This window comes from Odontesthes bonariensis, chromosome 21, assembly GCF_027942865.1.
Source record: "Odontesthes bonariensis isolate fOdoBon6 chromosome 21, fOdoBon6.hap1, whole genome shotgun sequence".
NCBI lineage: Eukaryota > Metazoa > Chordata > Actinopteri > Atheriniformes > Atherinopsidae > Odontesthes > Odontesthes bonariensis.
The window spans coordinates 29,135,356-29,153,894 of NC_134526.1; the positions used below are offsets into that span (position 1 = coordinate 29,135,356).

General features: G+C 40.5%; 1 protein-coding gene across 1 annotated transcript; it reads left to right on the top strand.

Moving 5' to 3' along the window:
* Positions 1-13,153: 13,153 nt before the first annotated feature.
* Positions 13,154-14,308, top strand: hspb9 (heat shock protein, alpha-crystallin-related, 9). The gene is made up of 2 exons (XM_075453972.1): positions 13,154-13,492; positions 13,639-14,308. Exons 1-2 carry the CDS (start codon positions 13,269-13,271, stop codon positions 14,102-14,104), a joined length of 690 nt encoding a protein of 229 aa, XP_075310087.1. The 5' UTR covers positions 13,154-13,268; the 3' UTR covers positions 14,105-14,308.
* The last annotated feature ends 4,231 nt before the right edge of the window (positions 14,309-18,539 follow it).

The window sequence follows — 18,539 nt, forward strand, 5'->3', positions numbered from 1 at the left end:
CTTTATTATTGGGCTGTCCCACATATTCTCTGAAAAGCCTCCAGCTGATCCAAAATGCTGCAGCCAGAGTTCTGATGAGAACTAACAGGAGAGATCATATTTCTCCAGTTTTAGCTTCTCTTCATTGGCTCCCTGTTAAATTCAGAATAGAATTTAAGATTCTTCTCCTTACATATAAAGCTCTTAATGACCGAGCTCCATCATATCTTAAAGATCTCATTGTAAGATATTTTCCTAACAGAGCACTTCGTTCCCAAACTGCAGGTTTACTTGAGGTTCCCAGAGTTTCTAAAAGTAGAATGGGAGGCAGAGCCTTCAGTTATCAGGCCCCTCTCTTGTGGAATAAGCTGCCAGTAAATGTCCGGGAAGCAGACACCCTTTCCACTTTTAAGACCAGGCTTAAAACTTTCCTTTTTTATAAAGCTTATAGTTAGGTCTGTTGAATCTGATAGTGTGTCTGCTAGTGTGTCTTGTCCTGCCTCCACCTCTGGCACCCTCTATACTTTCATTACCCCCTACCCGAACCAGGGTTTGAATCCCATTCCTGCCTATCTTACCTCTTTTATTTCTACCCCTACCCGAACCAGGGTTTGCATCCCCACCCCGCTGTGACTGGTGTGCAGTTGGTGAGAGTGAGTTGTATGGCTTTGTCTTTGCTGGTATTTTTAGTGATTATAGGACTGTTTAGGTGAGTTTGTCTGCTGAATCTGCTAGTGTGTCTTGTCCTGCCTCCACCTCTGGCACCTTCTATACTTTCATTACCCCCTACCCGAACCAGGGTTTGAATCCCATTCCCGCTTATCTTACCTCTTTTATTTCTCCCCCTACCCGAACCAGGGTTTGCATCCCCACCCCGCTGTGACTGGTGTGCAGTTGGTGAGAGGCTGAGGTAGCTTGTGGCTGTAAAAGATGGTTCTATATATGGATCTATATAGGGAGTATAGGGAATTACTCACTGAGTCTGGTCCTTTATTTATTTATTTATTTTCGTTAGCACAAGTTTCTTGTGTTTACCTTGAATAGGGATGGCTCAGGTGATCCTGAAACATCCCATAGTTAAGCTGCTATAGGCCTAGACTGCTGGGGGGCCTCATCTGTCACACCTTTCCTCACTTTACTCCCTTTATGTATATGTGATATTATTGTGGTCATTAACTCGTGTTTCCCTGTTCCAACAGATATCCTTTGAATGGTGTTACAGTGCCGCCGCCGCCCCCCCCCCCTTTCTGTCTTCTCAAACCCCAGCTGGTCGAGGCGGATGGCCACCCTTCCTGAGTCTGGTTCTGCCAGAGGTTTCTTCCTGTTAAAAGGGAGTCGTTTCTCTCCACAGTCGCCTCAGGCACGCCGCTCAGGCCGGGAGATTGGACCGAAAAAACAAAAAGTTTTCAGTGCAATCTGTTGGTTTTCTTAGTTAGGAAATTGTTTTTGAATTGGCTCTATATGAACGAATTGGATTATTTTATGAATTATGATTATTATTAATTAATTGAATTCCAATTGGCTTGAATTGGACTTACTATCTAAGTGCCTTGAGATGACATTTGTTGTATTTGGCGCTATATAAATAAAAATGAATTGAATTGAATTGAATCTACAACTGTGTTATTTTTGATGATGAAGTCTCAAACCTCTGCCTCCTTTGCTAGGGTACTTTTTATGAATTGGCCTAATATCAATTAACTGGGATGATTTGGATTTAATTAGATGATAAATTATTTTAAAATTAGGATGAATTAGATTGTAATTAGAAAATTCATTGAAATTGGGTGGTGTTAAGATTTAATTGGACTCTATCTAATTGGGCTTTGAAGTGACATTTGTTGTAAACTGGCACAATATAAATTGAATTTGATTTAACTGAACAGTTTTTTCCCCCTTGAATTACACAGAAGTTTGTCTCCTCAGATTGGAGTTTTAGTCTAATCTGCTAACATGAGTTATGATTGTGATAACTAAGAATGAACATTTTCACCATGATAATTTTCTTTCTTCTCTCCTTCAGTTAAATTATGTGATTACTAGCATAACTAATAGCGGGAACTCTGTCTGTTTGTAATATGTGGTTGAGAAGAGGAGAATTGAGAATTCTTCAAACAATGACCAAATCTACTGCTTCTGGAAAAAAACAGATTTGAATGTACTCTTCAAACAAGACTTCCAAATTAGTTCCTTTTATGAACCAACTAACAAATGTAAAGACCAATTGAAGAATGAACAAAGAAAGAAAAAAAATCATGAGTTGCAAAATGAAAAAAGCGAGTTGCAACTTGAGCCATTTTGGTGCCCTAGGCAAGATTATGGTTTGGCGTCCAACCCCCACCGCTCCCTAACCCTCAACACACACACACTGCTCGAATCAAAAATGGACAACAGCCGTATGACAGACCTTAAAGGTTTAATGCAATTGACTCACACACAGCCCAGCACCATGAAGGGCGATTGGACTTTGGCAGAGAAAACCGAGATTGGCAAATTTGCCATTGGTGCCCTGTGCTCTTCATGGATGAGAGCAGGTTCACACTGAGCACATGTGACAGATGTGACAGAGTCTTGAGAAGCCGTGGAGAACGTTCTGCTGGCTGCAACATCCTTCTGCATGACCGGTTTGTCGGTGGGTCAGTAATGGTGTGGGGAGGCATTTCTTTGGAGGGCCGCACAACCCTCCATGTGTTAGCCAGAGGTACCCTGACTCCCATTAGGTATCGGGATGAGATCCTCAGACCCATTGTGAGACCATATGCTAGTGCAGTGGGCCCTGGGTTCCTTCTGAATCATGTGGCTGAAGTGTGTCAGCATTATTTTGTTATTTTGTTCTCAACGCGTTCCACTATGTAATGAATAAAGATTCTCAACAGGAATATTTGATTCATTGAGATCTAGGAAATGTGTTATTTTAGTGTTCCCTTTAATTTTTTTGAGCAGTGTATTATAGGTGTTAAACAAAAAATGTTAAAAAGCTGATTTACTGATTATTTTAGTTAGACTGCTAAACGGTTTTTCATGAATTTTCTGGTCAGGATTTTAAAGGCAGGTCTAAAATCAGAATTTAATGACACAGGAGAATTGTGTATATAAGATGAGCAAAAAAGTACCACTTAATGACTTTGACAGGATTTAAAAAAGTACAAACCAAAAAGAAATTAAACATCCCAAACAAAAGGCAGCTGAGGCTTACCAGTAGAGAGGAAGTTTACCTCAGGGAATTACCAGAAATAACATGTGCAGCCCACTCACTAGCAGAGATTGTGTTGCCACCCAAGTTAGGTGGTCCAAAAGAGTGCACAGCAAATGGGAGGGAGACACAACCACCGAAAGGGCCCAACCACAGATGCAAGCCCTCAGCTGCAATCGGGCATTGCCTCTTGACACTAAAGCAGCCAGACGCAAATGTTTATCCAGGTATTTGCAGTGTTTCCCAGCAATGGTCCAACAAGGGAATGTATGGAAATTCACAACAAAATTATCTACAAGAACAGTAGAAGACAGGTAACAGGACATTGACTTTACATCAGCAGAGCTCAGAGCATAGCAATCATACTGACTGCCATCTACCTTAAATATTATGTGAGCAAATATGTGACAGTGTCTGCTGGTCTCATAGCAATTTACATTAAACCTGATACAGACATCCCAAGTTCCAAAAACTCATTTCAGGGAGATGCTTATATAGATTATAGTCATTGTCCGCCGTGGGCAATACTGAAGTCACTATTGCATACAGTGCACCTCGCCACGGTCTCATCATTCTTCACCTTCATTAGACATGGATATATTTTAGTATATTCTGCTGTAAAATGAGTCTTATATTTTCGTTTTTTACTCGAGGATTCACCCTCTGCCATTTCGCAGGATGCACAGTTTTGAGTGGTAACTTAGGTGACTGTCAGAGAGTAAATCGAAGCCCTCCCACTCCGAGCGTTATTGGCTTATTTTGCTGACTAAACCAATTAGCGCCCTCTGACAAACAGTCGCCTTGAACGCTCGTTGAACAGAGCATCGCTTTGGACAGATACGCACAGGTTTCACAAGCAACCTCTCCCCACACCCCGCTCTCTCTCGTGCCTGCGCAGTCGAAACGCGCATGGTTCACGAGTTATTGTATTGCCTGCACGCTCTCACTCGCATCTAAAATCCGGGATATTTTATCCGACTCGCGGGCATCCGTGATTAACTATCAATATCAGGGAGACTCCCGGAACTTCTGGGAGACTTTTGGGATGTCTGCTGGTATACCTATTCTCTAACATGAGTTATGCTCACTGCCTTGAAGAGCAAACAAATTTAAGATACTTTTTTATTTAGATTACGTAAAAGACTGTGGCCCCCATAGGAAGTCAGGGATGTTAGTCTTTGAATAAAATGGAAATTAATGTTTTAAAGCAATACAATGTAACTTCTCAAAAAGCCCATTATGCAGCTCCCCCTACAGGCTGTTCCGAGAGCAACTCTAGTCCGGTCTCTTGCTTTGTCGGCCTCTCTCTTTCTCTTCCTTGCTTCATCAGTCAACGTCTTCTTCTGTTTCTTGGGTGCCTCTGCCATGATGATCGTACTGACAATGTTGCGCTAGCTTAGCCTTATACCTGGGAGCATGAGAGGGGTCTATTTGTTTTTGCGGTAGGTGTGCCAGAAAGCAAGTCGAAGTACTTCCGCTCAGCTCCCGGGCCGGTCCAGCAAAGTTACATAGCGCAGTTTTTCCAACTCAGATCCCCGAAGGGCATAGGAGACAGGCCAATGGTAATATTAAAACTCATTCTAGCCGCACAATTTTTTTCAAGCTGTTATTTTAAGGTAGAAATGTTACATAATATTGCTTTAAGAATTACTTTGAATAAAAACATTTCTTTCTTGCACTTTGTCTGATCTGTACCCATATCATTGCAATAATCTACACCATTTTTTTCCACATTTTTCACTGACAAATGGTTTTGTCAGAAATGTGTGCACTTGCAGAATCCTAATGACAACTACAATAAAATCTTTAATTGATTTAAACTATTCATCATGTTTTACAGCTACAGGACCGGGTCACCTTACAGTCATTACAGTTTTTCCCGATCGTTTTGGCCCATTTTTCCATTCACAGTTTACTTTTTCAAAACAGCTCACACAAAGCCCTTAACAGAAGCTGAAATAACCAAAACACTTTATGATGTTTGCAGAATGACACCACTTTCTCAAAACTTGTCACACATCCATCAAAACCAAACTTTTCCATCAAAACCTACAATTTGTGCTCAATTGAACATGTATGTTTTCTCATTTATTTAATAATGGATAACAAAATTGAAACTACAGCTATCAATATCAACTTTTGTTCAACACCCTCATAGTATTGACTATTTTACAACTGACAACATACTACAATTTGGGTTTTGTATTGAGCACTCTAACTTAGTTATATAACTTAGAAATATACTGTCACAGAGTATTTACAGTAAAATCAGAAAATGTGTATACAGTAAAATATTGTAGATCTGTTTTTGTATTGCTGAAGTACCTGTCAACACCATTGATTTACATTTGTTCTACTGTGTACAAAATGGCAAGATTCTGACAGAAAAATATTTTTTGCAGTACTTGTCACATGCACATACTGTAAGCAATCAAAATGACAGGGTTCAATATGCAGTACAACAAAGGTCAATTCTCAAAAAAGAAAGTACTGTAAATGAAACACAATGAAATGAAACCCTGTAAATATGAAAAAACTAAAAATACAGGAAAATTACGCATTGTCGACATGGGCCTGACGATCAGGCCACATGTTCTCATCCACGTCACAGAGTATGTCATCCATTGCAATACATTGAGGGAAAAAACGTCTTGAATGGCGAATCCACCCCTGGCAGTCTTCTGCGCGGATTGTCAAGCATGCAGCATTCATTGCATCGAGCAATGACATCTGGTCATGAGGCCTATGGTCATATACTTTCCAACACCAGCAGGAGAAAAACTCCTCGATTGGATTTAGCATGGGAGAGTATGCAGGGAGAAACAATATCATCAGGCGTGGGTGAGCCGTGAACCAGTCATTCACTAACCTTGAATGATGGAAGGCCACATTGTCCCAAATTATGACAAAATGGGACATGTTTGCCCTGAACAGGCCTCTCTCCTGTGGCAGTACCAGCCGCTCATGCAATGCATTGAGGAATGTGATTAGGCGATCACTGTTGTATGGGCCTATAGATGGGATATGGCAAAGGACTCCATTTGTGGAAATAGCAGCGCACATGGTGATGTTTGCTCCCCTCTGTCCAGGCACGGTTACTGTGGCCCTCTGACCAATGATGTTTCGGCCACGTCTCCTAACTTTGGAGAGGTTGAATCCAGCCTCATCGACGTAGATGAAGACATACTGCCTTTTGTCTGCTTCCAGATCCATTACTCTCTACATTCAAAAAGAAATTCAGAGTAAATCATACAGTAACATATACAGAAGATGCTGTTTTCTACTGTAATTGAATTTTACAGTATGCAGCAAGACAAATCCAAATGCAGTGACAGATCCATACCTGTACATACTGTGCACGTGCTGCCTTGACGCGGTCGCTGTTTCTTTGAAATGGCACCTTATATAGCTGCTTGGTTGCCACCAGATTGCGTTTCAGGATGCGGTCTATTGTTGCCAGACTGACACTGTTTATGTTCATAAAAGTCACCTGGTCAGCTAAGACCGCTGCCTTTATCTCACGCAATCTGATGGCATTGTTAGCAACTACCATGTTCACAATGGCAGCCTCCTGTTCAGCAGAGAAAATTCTTCCCCTGCCACCAGTGTGGGCCAGTGTGTTGATTCTGTGAAAATAGTGCCAATGACTGTAAATACTGTAAATGTACAGTAATCAGAATTCTACTGTATATTTTGAAAGTCAGTTACAGTACTCTATTGGAAATGACTCTAGTAAAACTACAGTAATGCATTGTATTACTGTATGACAACACTTTACAAAAGTACAGAAATGGCTGTTGCCAAGAGTGCAAATACAGTGAAACACAGTACAGTACGTAAATTGACCAGCAAAGTGACTTATCTATTTTCATTGCGGAAAGTACGAACTATTGATGCCACCGTATGCCTGCTCAGGTTTGGCTGCACCCTTAGTCCGGCCTCTCTCATGGAGAGACCATGATTTACAACATGGTCAATGATTGTTGCCCTAATTTCATTGGAACTCCTAACACCAGGGCCACCTCCCCTGGCAGGGGCCTGTCTAGCTCTCCCACGACCTCTTCCTCTTCCTTGTCCTCGTCCACGTCCTCCTCGATCCATGCTTGGTGTCAACTTCAAGCTATTGACCTCTTTGATAGGTTGAGAACTACTTGCTTTGTTTTGCAAAGAGAGTTCACACAGGTGCTGATAATTTTTAGAATTGAGAGAGCAGTTCCAATTGGCTGCTACTAAGTGTCTGCAATGTGTTGCCATGGTAAATCAGTTATGTTTCGTGTCTCTTTGTGAGAAGTGTGTTAACTGTTTTGAAAAGTGTATTAAAAGTCAAAGAAAATTGTGTGAAAGCAATGAGAAATAGTTAACTGATTCACCAGAGAGGACTCTTGCTGTGCAAAGAAGGTGTGAGCATTAGATAAAGTTGACCCATGATGTGCAAAATGTGTCAAAGCAATCGAGAAAAACTGTAAGTCGACCATTAACTCCCCTGTATACCAAAATATTCTGGAGTCAAATGTGAGGCTTTGTGTCTAGCACTGTAAGTGTGGGCGGAACTGGGTCATACAACAGAACAATAATCTCAGGTCCTCCAGCAAATATATACAACAGATGGATTAAAAAGAATAGAATCAAGGTCTTGCAATAGCCCAGTCAAAGTGAAGAACCCAATCTTATTGAAATACTGTGGTGGGACCTTAAGAGAGCTGTGCATAAACCAATACGCACAAACCTCAAAGAAGTAAAGTAACGTAAAAAAGAGTGTACCAAAATTCCTCCGTGATGATGGAGGTGACTGTTAACGTCATACAGAACATGATTACTTCAAGTTAGTGCTGCAAATAGTGGTTCATCAGGCTATTGAATCAAATCTAATTAAAGTCAATTCAGTTAATTTCAATTCAATAATATTTTATTAATCCCTGAGGGGAAATTATATTGCTGCAGTATTAATTATCATTATTGAATAATATGCTACTGTTATAGACAGACAACAAAATATAAATCAGCTGACAAACATGTAGAAAGTTGAAGTGTTGTAGAAAGGAAGGGGTGGTAGATATTATAGATAGAGGTCGCCATTAATTGGCAGATAACACAGGTGAACTCTGAGTAGATGATAATACCAACGTCACAGCCAACAGTTCAACATCTGGGCTGCAGAGATGCTCCTTCTCAGTGACATGTCCAGAAGTACACCATCTATTGTTAACAAACTCTGTAATACTCCTCCTTCACTGTGACTGCTCTGTCTGAAATTAAATTAAATTAAGTTGGAAATTATACTGTTGCAGTCATTTTTATCCTTTACTTTTCTTAAGCAAACATTACAAGCTTTCATCACAGTTGTTGCTGCTGGCAAGAAGGACCTCCTGTATCTTTCTTTTTTTGCAGCGGAGCTGAAGAAGCCTTAAACTGATCACACTCCATTGTTTCAACACGATGTTATAAAGAGAATGGCCACTTTTGTTCTGTGTGTTGACTAACTTGTGCTGCATTCTTCTTTTAACAATCAGCTCCAAGGGCTACAGAGGGGTACCCAGCACAGAGCCAGCCTTCTTTATCAGTTTGCTAAGTTTCTTTGAGTCACTAGCTCCTTTCACACTGAGGAAGAACCCGCGTTTAATTCGTGAATTTAGCGTGTCCGCTGTTCCTTTCACACTGACGACCCGGGCTGGCGTGTCAACTCGACTCGCCATTCGACCCGCGTCGGACCCTAGTCTTTTTGCCGAGCCGAGTTTGGTGTGAAAGCAATTGGGTTGGACGTGGGCGTGGCGTGACGTGAGGAGTTTAAAAGACAGAATGGACAGCTGATTCAGAACAACAGCGACAGGTGAAGACAAGTTTTACTCTGTTTTACATCAAGTTCGAGACATTTTTGAAGATGGCCAACTGGGGAGACAAGGAGGTCCGCGAGCTCCTCAGCCTCCGAGCAGAGGACGTTATTTACCGCCACATGTCGGGGACGGTGAAAGATGGACCTCTGCTGGAAGAGCTAGCGAGGAAGATGGGAGAGCGCGGTTTCCCACGCAGCAAGACGCAGGTGACCAACAAACTAAAGGCCATGAGGAAAAAGTTCCATGCGGTTAATGACCACAACGGCAGGAGTGACAGAGGGCGATTGGACTGGCCATATTTTGACATGTGCCACGCCATCCACACCCCGTAAAATAACATCTCCATGAACTGCATATACAATTGCAAAAACAAGTCCTCAAGGTGTCCCGCCATCGTTGGTTTGAAAAATTTGATGCAGACAGGTGTATTTAACCCTACCTTCGACGCATGGCTTGTGCCTACGTCATTGTTCAATGCCAACCCCAGGATGATAAACAAACTGTACTGCGTTCTGCTGATATACTTAAAGTCATGTTTGCAGTCTCTGTCTGCCCATATAGTCTTAAAGGTTCCATCCATCCATCCATCCATTTTCTATACCGCTGAATCCATCGGTCGGGTCGTGGGGGGGCTGGAGCCTATCCCAGCGGTCAATGGGCGAGAGGCAGGGTACACCCTGGACAGGCTGCCAGTCCATCACAGGGCCACACAGAGACAAACGAGACAAACAACCATACACGCTCACACTCACTCCTAAGCACAATTTTAGAGACTATTGTCAATTTATGTTGGAATATTATTTTAAATATTACATTTAAATGTTCTGTATTGAATTATACTTTCCAATTATGAAACTTTTCCCCACATAAATCTGTTAATGCAATGATTTCTGCATAAAACAGATATATGTGTGGCCTGTCATCATTTCAAATAATAACCAGACTGAGTTGGTTGGTGAAATAACATTCAAGTTATTTATAGTCGTAGAAAAGGCAGCCACTATTTCTGTCCTTGGCATCCTCTGGTTTGCTGACACACTTAATTATTTTTGTAGTAGCCCCACTGGTGACTCAAAGCTGATGATGTCTTATGTCTTATCCTCAGTCTATCCTTAGCCAGATCTGTTTAAAGTGATACTCCGGAGTAGATTCAACCTGGGGTCATTTGAACCGTGATATCCAGCCAAGTAGCCCACCCGCAGTTTTTTCGATATTGGCTGAACATCAGCTGAGTTACTGAGTTATCCCGAATAGCTTAGTACAAGGGTTAATGGATCCTGGTCCGTATCTCCAAAATTACCACACTAAAATCACATGCCATGACACCAAACTTCTACAGTAGTACAAATATGGTCTGTACTCACCAAACGATGCATTTGGAAGTTTGAAAATAGTCCAGGAGTTTATTATTATCAACACAAGCCTGATAGCTTCTCTGCAGCTAAAGCTGCGTCGACGTCACTTCAGAGAGCTGGGAGCTTCAAAGTAAGATGAGGGTTGAGCTACTACTGTAGACAACAAAGTATATGCTATATTCTACATGTTTTTTTATGAATTTTTATGTTGTAGAGTTGTGAAGTTATTTTATCAATGGAGAAACTGAGCAGCCTTGCTTTGTTGTCTACAGTAATAGATCAACCTTCATCTTATTTTGAAGCTCGCAGCTCTCTGAAGTGACGTCGACGCAGCTTTAGCTGCAGAGAAGCTATCAGGCTTGTGTTGATAATAATTAACTCCTGGACTATTTTCAAACTTCCAAATGCATCGTTTGGTGAGTACAGACCATATTTGTACTCCTGTAGAAGTTTGGTGTCATGGCATGTGATTTTAGTGTGGTAATTTTGGAGATACGGACCAGGATCCATTAACCCTTGTACGAAGCTATTCGGGATAACTCTGTAACTGTAGCTGATGTTCAGCCAATATCGAAAAAACTGCGGGTGGGCTACTTGGCTGGATATCACGGTTCAAATGACCCCAGGTTGAATCTACTCCGGAGTATCACTTTAATTTACCACAAACTGGGAAGCCATTTCAATACAGCCAATGCATGAGGCCTACAAATGACCTAACTGTCTTCTCAAATATCAAATAAACCGGCCACATATCACAAAAGTTATACTATCATACTGTTTACAAAATGCAGCATTTCTAACAGCAATGACAAACAGAATATAGGTTTAACTGATATGATGTCAGCACACTATTACAAGCAGAGATGGGAAACACCACAACAACGCAGTTATTCTTAACCAATCACATTTCAGCTAATTCCCTGTATAAGCCAGTGATGTAAAGGGAGTTTTACGGCGTGACACCAGGAGGGCCACAAATAGATATGACATAGACTCCTTGTAATGTCAGCCACTTCACACACACACACACACACACACACACATGCAGACACTTGGAGGGGCAGGGAATGTCAACACCCTGAGTTCATCCTTTAAAGAGCAGTGATGAAACTGTGTAACGTGAGACATGAGACAACCTGAGGCTTTGTTTGTCCTGATGCTTTACATGCTTACCTCTGAACAGCTGCTGAAGAGAATGCATGGCTGTGTCAGTTTATATCTGCTCAAGTAGATGTGAAGGCCTACACATATCCAACACCATGTAAACAATGTGAAAAGAATCTTTTGGTCATTCCATTTTGAAACAACACAAAGGACCATAGATGATCGAATATGTCCTGATTTATCCTGAAAACTGTGCATGTTTTAAAAGAATATTTCAACATTTTGAATTTTAGCCTCCCCTGAGGAATTTTATGTATTTGAATAGAAAGCATGGAGAGCAGCTGGCTACCTTTAGTTTTCAAAAAAGGCTGATGACAAGAGAGAAAGCTTGGCTCAGTCCACAAGTAAACAAACTCTGCCTACCAGTGAGTTTATCTAAAACACATAACAAGTCACATGTATTGATGCATTCACATATTTAAACAAAAAAGCAACCTGCACCGCAAGATACAAACTTTAACATCCTGCAGATGACTTGATTAAACATCTGAACCAATAGAGTCATCATTTATCAAAAGTCTCATCTGGTATTAGTGTCCTGGTCACATGACTTGGTTCAAAGTTTGCTGTCATCACTTAGTGAACAAGATTAGAAATAGTCACAGTTAAAAGTGATGCAGGACATGCTGAGCAGTGCTACGTCACATATCAGTCATGGTCATTTTCAGTAAATGGTCAAATACGTGAATAAAACTTACATAAGTAAGTAACTATAATATCTATTTAAAAATTTTTCGTCTAACAGTGTTTGGGATATAGTTTTAAAACATGTGTATGTAAGAAATAGAATGTTTAGGACAAACCCTGACTTCCTTTAGGGCTCATCTAATCAGCTGACAGGGGAGAGGGTGCCCCAGCTGGGCTTTTAAATCAATGTAGATTAAAGGTGCCTCTGCATTGTCTTCACAGGCCAGGAGATTACATCCATTCTTTATGTACGGTCTTTTATTACAATTATATTTTGGCTCAATACATCGGTCAATGTTGTTATCGAGTAGTCCTGTTATTTTTTAAGGGTTTGTGGGCTCTTGTGGCCATTAATTACAGTGGCGAGAGGACAGGGAAGTGGGCAGAAAGAGAAGGAGGGGACGTGAAGCAAAGGGTTACAGGCTGAAGCAGACCAAGGCCTCTATTGTGATGAGGATTTTCAGCTTCTTTACAAGGAATACTTGCTCAATCGGTTTAGCTGCATGGCACTCCAGTGGGATATCAAGATTTAAAATAGAATTGAACTAAATTGGAGGAAATGTTTGACATTGCTGTTTGATGTCAACAAAAAGAAGGTATCTAATAGAGAAATGTTTGTCAGAAAAATTGGGTAGGGATTTTTTCACTTAATGACTTCAGTTCCTTTAGCTATCCTGCCAGATATTATTATACTGCAGCACACTTTAAAACCTATCTGAATCAGACTCTATGAATGCAAACTCAGAAATAGGATGTCTTCTGTGTTGTGTGCACATGGCCACATGTTCACTAACAGGATCTGTTCATCTGCTGTCTTTAGCTTTTTGATGAGTGGCAGGGCATTCCTGACCTTGCTGGCACATAACAAATAGCAGTGAGCTCATGGGTTTTAATAGCATGGTGGGAGGGACATGGCAGAGCAGCTGGGATATATAAAGGACTACTGCTTACAATCCCAGTCTAAAAGTCACACTGAAGAAGCTGGGGAACTTATAAAATATCAAGTCAGAGAAAACGAAAAAAAAACTTTTGTTCAGGAACTGTTTTCCCGACACTGTCATGATGTCCCAGTATGCAGCTTTGACCAGCCTGTTCGGCGATGATCCTTTCCTCAGCCAAGAGCAGCTGCTTTGGCCTCTTCGTTCTGAAGCTCTGTCCTCTCTGCAGCAAGACTTCTTCAACCGAAGAGCCAAGCTGGCTGACAGCCTCCTGAGGGAGCTCCACGAGGGACCCCAGCTCCTCAAACTTTGCAAGTTTCCAATCATTTTCTCCAACTTGACGAGGTACGTACAGCGACTGAGAGTCTCAGTGGTGGATACACCTCATCTGGTGTGAGCTCAGATCTACAGCTGGTTTTGCTTTCCTCCATACTGACAGACATGTCAGTGGGCATGATTCTGGTTCTGATCCACATATCTGATTCTTTCAGGCTGTGTGATGGTAAAGAGCAGAAGAGGAAGTCACCCAGCAGCACAGAACTGCACAAAAACACCCAACAGGCCAGTGAAAACAACTGCGATCTCCTGGTGACATTGGACGCTCGTGGTTACGCCCCGAGTGACATCACTGTCAAACTGGAAGGGCGGAGCCTAGCTGTAGTGGCAATGAAGCAGGCTGGAGCAGAGGAAAGCCAGTGCAGCTCCTCCCCTTCCTCTTGCGCCTCCTTCTCGGCTTCAGCATCCTCTCAGATGGGATTCGTGCAGAGGATCGACCTGCCTGCTCACCTGGATCTGTCCGGCCTTTCCTGTTCCCTGATGGATGATGGGCAGCTTCGAATCCACGCCCCCGTGGCCAAACAACCAATTAGCGAAGAGCGCAAGGTGCCCCTTCGGTTCAGGACGTCGCTGGAATTTCCCATCAAAAAAGACAACACAGAGGAGGAGCATAAAGGCTAATGCAAATGACACACATATTGTCTTAGTGAAAACACATTTTCAAAGAATTTCTGTTTCTATGAACACACACACACACTTCCACTGAAAGTTTACAAAAATATGTGAAAAACTTAACTTAAATCTATTTTTTAATATTTGCTGTTTGTATAAAGTGTTGAAATAAAGTACTAAATGAGAAAAGATTTAATAAATGAATAAACTTTTGTTAATGGCTTTTTTGACCAAAAGATGGTGCTAACAACCAATTAACATGGAGAATGAAGGAAAGACATGGGGGTGGGGTGGATGGCGGGTGAAATGAGCTCTAATTGCCAACATTACCTCTAACTCTCTCAGGTGACCGAAGTAGAACCTTTAAATGGTCACAATGACATTTTGTTTCCTGGGGAAAAAGTAATTTGCTGGCGCATCAGAGCAGGCGTCAAACGAAGGTAGCAGATTCATATTTTATGAGCGCTGCCCAAAGGGGGTCAAGGCAAGGAGAAAACATATACTGGTATGAGGAAAAAAAAAAGTCTTAATTTTCCCCAAATGATACTTAGTGAGGAAAATCATTTTTATTTTATTATTGAGACAGCTGCTACCATCCCAGTGGAGGTGAATGGAAGTTAGGCTTGAATCATAAACATGCAGAGAAACCAAATTAAAGGCATTCAGCAGCTGTAGTATCCCTGCCTCCCCGTTGCTCTGGTGAGGAAACAGAACGTGATGTTAACAGATCTAATATTCTCAAGTCTTCAGTAAGAAGTCATTCATGTCAAAATTGAAGCAGCAACACAATTGCTTCCCCCAATTTTGACAAAATTTGTCTGTTTTGAGTTCATTTTAGTGCTGTGAGAACCACAATGAGAGTTCCATCTATTCCCAAGAAGTATATCTAAAAAAAAAAACTGATGAAAACCTCCCACAGAGTTCCACATCCTCCTGGATTCAGCTCTCGACCCTCCACTTACTGCACATATTAAAACATTTCTAATTACTCTGATTCTCCTTGAGTTCTCTGTTTGCTCTTGAGTCCGTATTTTCAGACGGCTAGTCACCTCGCCGTGACAGTCTGAGTTTTCACACAGAACTTTTTAATGGCCAACAGTGCCATATGAACGTAATTTTTTTTATGTTTTATAATTTAACGACTATTTGAAATTCATTGCCCATCCCTACTCCTTGACTAATGATTTATCTTACCAATATGGATGTTGCTAGATATTAGGTAGACTGTTGGTGGTTCTTTCAAACTTGACCAATAGATGTTAATGATTGTTACACACTTCATCTTATAAATGAAGCACATGTAGCAAAGAGATACTGAAACCAAATGGACACGACCGAACTTCCAAAATCCTTCTAAATAGTTTTAATATAGTGTTTCTGTTATAGTATTTAGAACCCCTCATTTTTTCTCCACTTTATGATGTTATTGATTTAATCTTAAAAGTATCAATCTACACCCAATAATCCCTAATGACAATGTAAAAACATGTTTTTTTGTAAAAAAGCAGACTCTTAAATTTCTTATTCACAAAAGCATTTAAATCATTGCTGTGGAGCCCGACATTGATATTACTTTGACAATCTTGTTTGCTTTAATTATCCTTGTTGTGTCTAGAACTTGGCAGCGGTTCACCTTTGGCAAATTGAATCGATTAGGCAGGTATTAGAAAGGCACACATCTGACACGGCATCAAGCCATGCAGTCCAAGGAGCTCTCTGTAGACCTGTGCAACAAAATTGTAATGAGACATAGTTCAGGACACAGGTATGAAACGATTAGCTAGTGATCTCAGGGGCATACTGGCCTCTGTTGTTGTGAAGTAGGAGAGCTTTGAAACCGCCATAACTCTTTATACAGCTGAATGAATAGATATGTAGTTGCAAAAAAGTTATAATTAGTAGACAAAAATATCCATCCATCCATTTTCTATACCCACTTAATCTGTCAGTCAGGTTGCAGGGGGGCTGGAGCCTATCCCATTTGTCATTGGGCAAGAGGCAGGATACACCATGGACAGGTCACCAGTCCATCACAGGGCCACACAGAGACAAACAACCATACACACTCACTTCTAGTCATTTTAGAGAGAACAATTAACCTAACGTGCATGTTTTTGGACAGTGGGGGAAGCCAGAGTACCTGGAGAGAACCCACACATACATAAGGAGAACATGCAAAAATATATCCATCATTATTAGAATTAAGAAAATTATAATCATATCCTATTTATTAAGCCAGTTTTTTTCTGTAAAACTCATCATCAAGATCATTACTTTATAATGAAACCTCAGTGTTGGAATATTAGTTTTATCTCTTCTACTCACTTGTCACATGAAACCAACCTGTGCTAGAACTGTCAATAAATCTATCCCCTGACTGTCAGTCTTCCATCATTCATGTCACAAAACTTCGACTTTCCTCTTGGTTTTTGCTTTAGTTTTAGATCTATCGGTACTTGATCTCACAGGAATACTGTCAGGAATACTGTCAGGAAATGTTCACATTCGTCTGCTCTACCACACATGATATAAATGAGTGCGTAAATAGCAGGCTTCTGCAGAGCTTAATGAAGGGTTGACAAGTTAAACAAGTACTTTCTATTGTGTGTTTTGGAGCAGAAAATCATTTAAAAAAAACTTGGAAATGTTCATATGGGTCATGATATGCTTGATATGTGTTGAATCTGCTGGTCTTGGGTACCATGAAAATTATTCATCTGTATCAGAGTTGGACTAAAACACTGCTGTATATAATTTTCTACACTGTAGTCAATAAATTTAGGAAAATTAATGATAATTCACTGTTAGTTTTGCGCAGTCCATGAGACAGTTTGAGAACACACTGATTTATGATACAAAGTTGTCTCATTCTTGTTTCTATCTCCAATCGAATTTTTTGTCTTCACAGGCTCCGCAGGGTTTGTTGCGTGTAGGTGTATGTGATTCTGACTGTGCATGTATTGGTGTATGAGTGTATGAATGTGCGCAAGTTCTTGTAATTCCAAAACCGTAGTTGACCAAATGTGCTCACGTATGTAGCATGACGTTCTCCAGAGTGAGGGCATGCTACTGTCAATAGAGTTATACAGATGTAAGCGTTTGTGTGTGTGTGTGTGTGTTTGTGTAAGAGCAAGACTGGCATGATGATGAAGTCCTAAATACAGCTCCGCATACACTTGTGCACATTTTCCTCGCTTGCAGCTATGAAATCATTTTGATGATGGATTCTTCAGTCTGGAGAGGTTGAAAACTTTGTTTCTGCGGGAGGCAGACTTCCTCAGAGGAGGATGCTGTTTACTCTGTTAGTCACTTCACCCTAAACACACAACAGTCTCATCTCAATAATCTGATTTGTGCTCAGGTTTGTGCCTGCAGTCTTTTGGCTGAAATCCTACCAAATATGAAAATATGACCTTGACACATGAAAATATACAAGGAATATATATGAAGATTTGTGGGAGCAGAGTGGATTGTTCATTGTTGGGTCTATCCACAGATTGTGATAGTTTTCATGAGACATACTCACTTTACTGTTTATTTGAAATGTATTTTATCCCATTTTCAGAATATTTCCATAAAATTCTCACTAAAGGGCTTACAATAACAGACATTTGGTGAACACTGTACATTTTTTGCTTTTATTTTGGTAATTAGCTCAATTATTTCAAGTTTTATCTGGATGGTTCAGACTGGTGGTATTAACATATATTCTTTCATGCCAATCAATTTTCAGCACTTTTTGTTTTTTCAAATAACATTAATATTAATCTTTGGGCTGCACAGGATATCCAAAGCCAAAATGTATTGGAGTCTATCCATTTAAAAAAAATATTGAGTTTTTTTTTTTAAGAGGGGTTCTTTTAACAAGCAGCTGGTGGTACTTATCAACTTTTTGCCAAGCTACCAGCTAATCGGGGGGTTACAGAAGAGCACATTTTTGCCCTCTAATATAGCTCAAATGAAAAAAAAAACATCTTTCAATTGAAGGCTGTATGAAGATTTTTACACTTCATTATTTGCTTACTTTACATATGTGTTGCTACACATTACTGCATGCACAGTGGCAGAAAAGGGTGTGAGGAGGTGGTATCATTCAAAACAATCAGAGCATTTACCATATAGCATTTAGCTTCATTCTATCTGAATAATATAAAGGCAATTGGGCCGTTTTTAAAACTCCCTTTCACAAGCTTGAACCATTAAATGTGCAATAAACAAGTGTTAAAAAAAATGTGGTGTCACACCAGAGTAGCACCACATCAGACCAAAACAAAGAACCAAAACTGAAAGTGAACCATAACCTGAAACCTTTCAGCAGCTCAGAGGACTCTCTGTTGGTGAGCCAGTTCATGTCAATGTGATAGACTGTTTATTTTTTTTGGCAGAAAATACAGCTTTATTTTTATTTTTTCTCAGATATGTTTATTGAGTTTTTTATATATAT

Coding starts and splice junctions, on each gene's coding strand:
- hspb9 (XM_075453972.1), top strand. CDS start 13,269: ATGATGTCCCAGTATGCAGCTTTGACCAGCCTGTTCGGCGATGATCCT. Junction 13,493..13,638: donor ATTTTCTCCAACTTGACGAG/GTACGTACAGCG, acceptor TGATTCTTTCAG/GCTGTGTGATGGTAAAGAGC.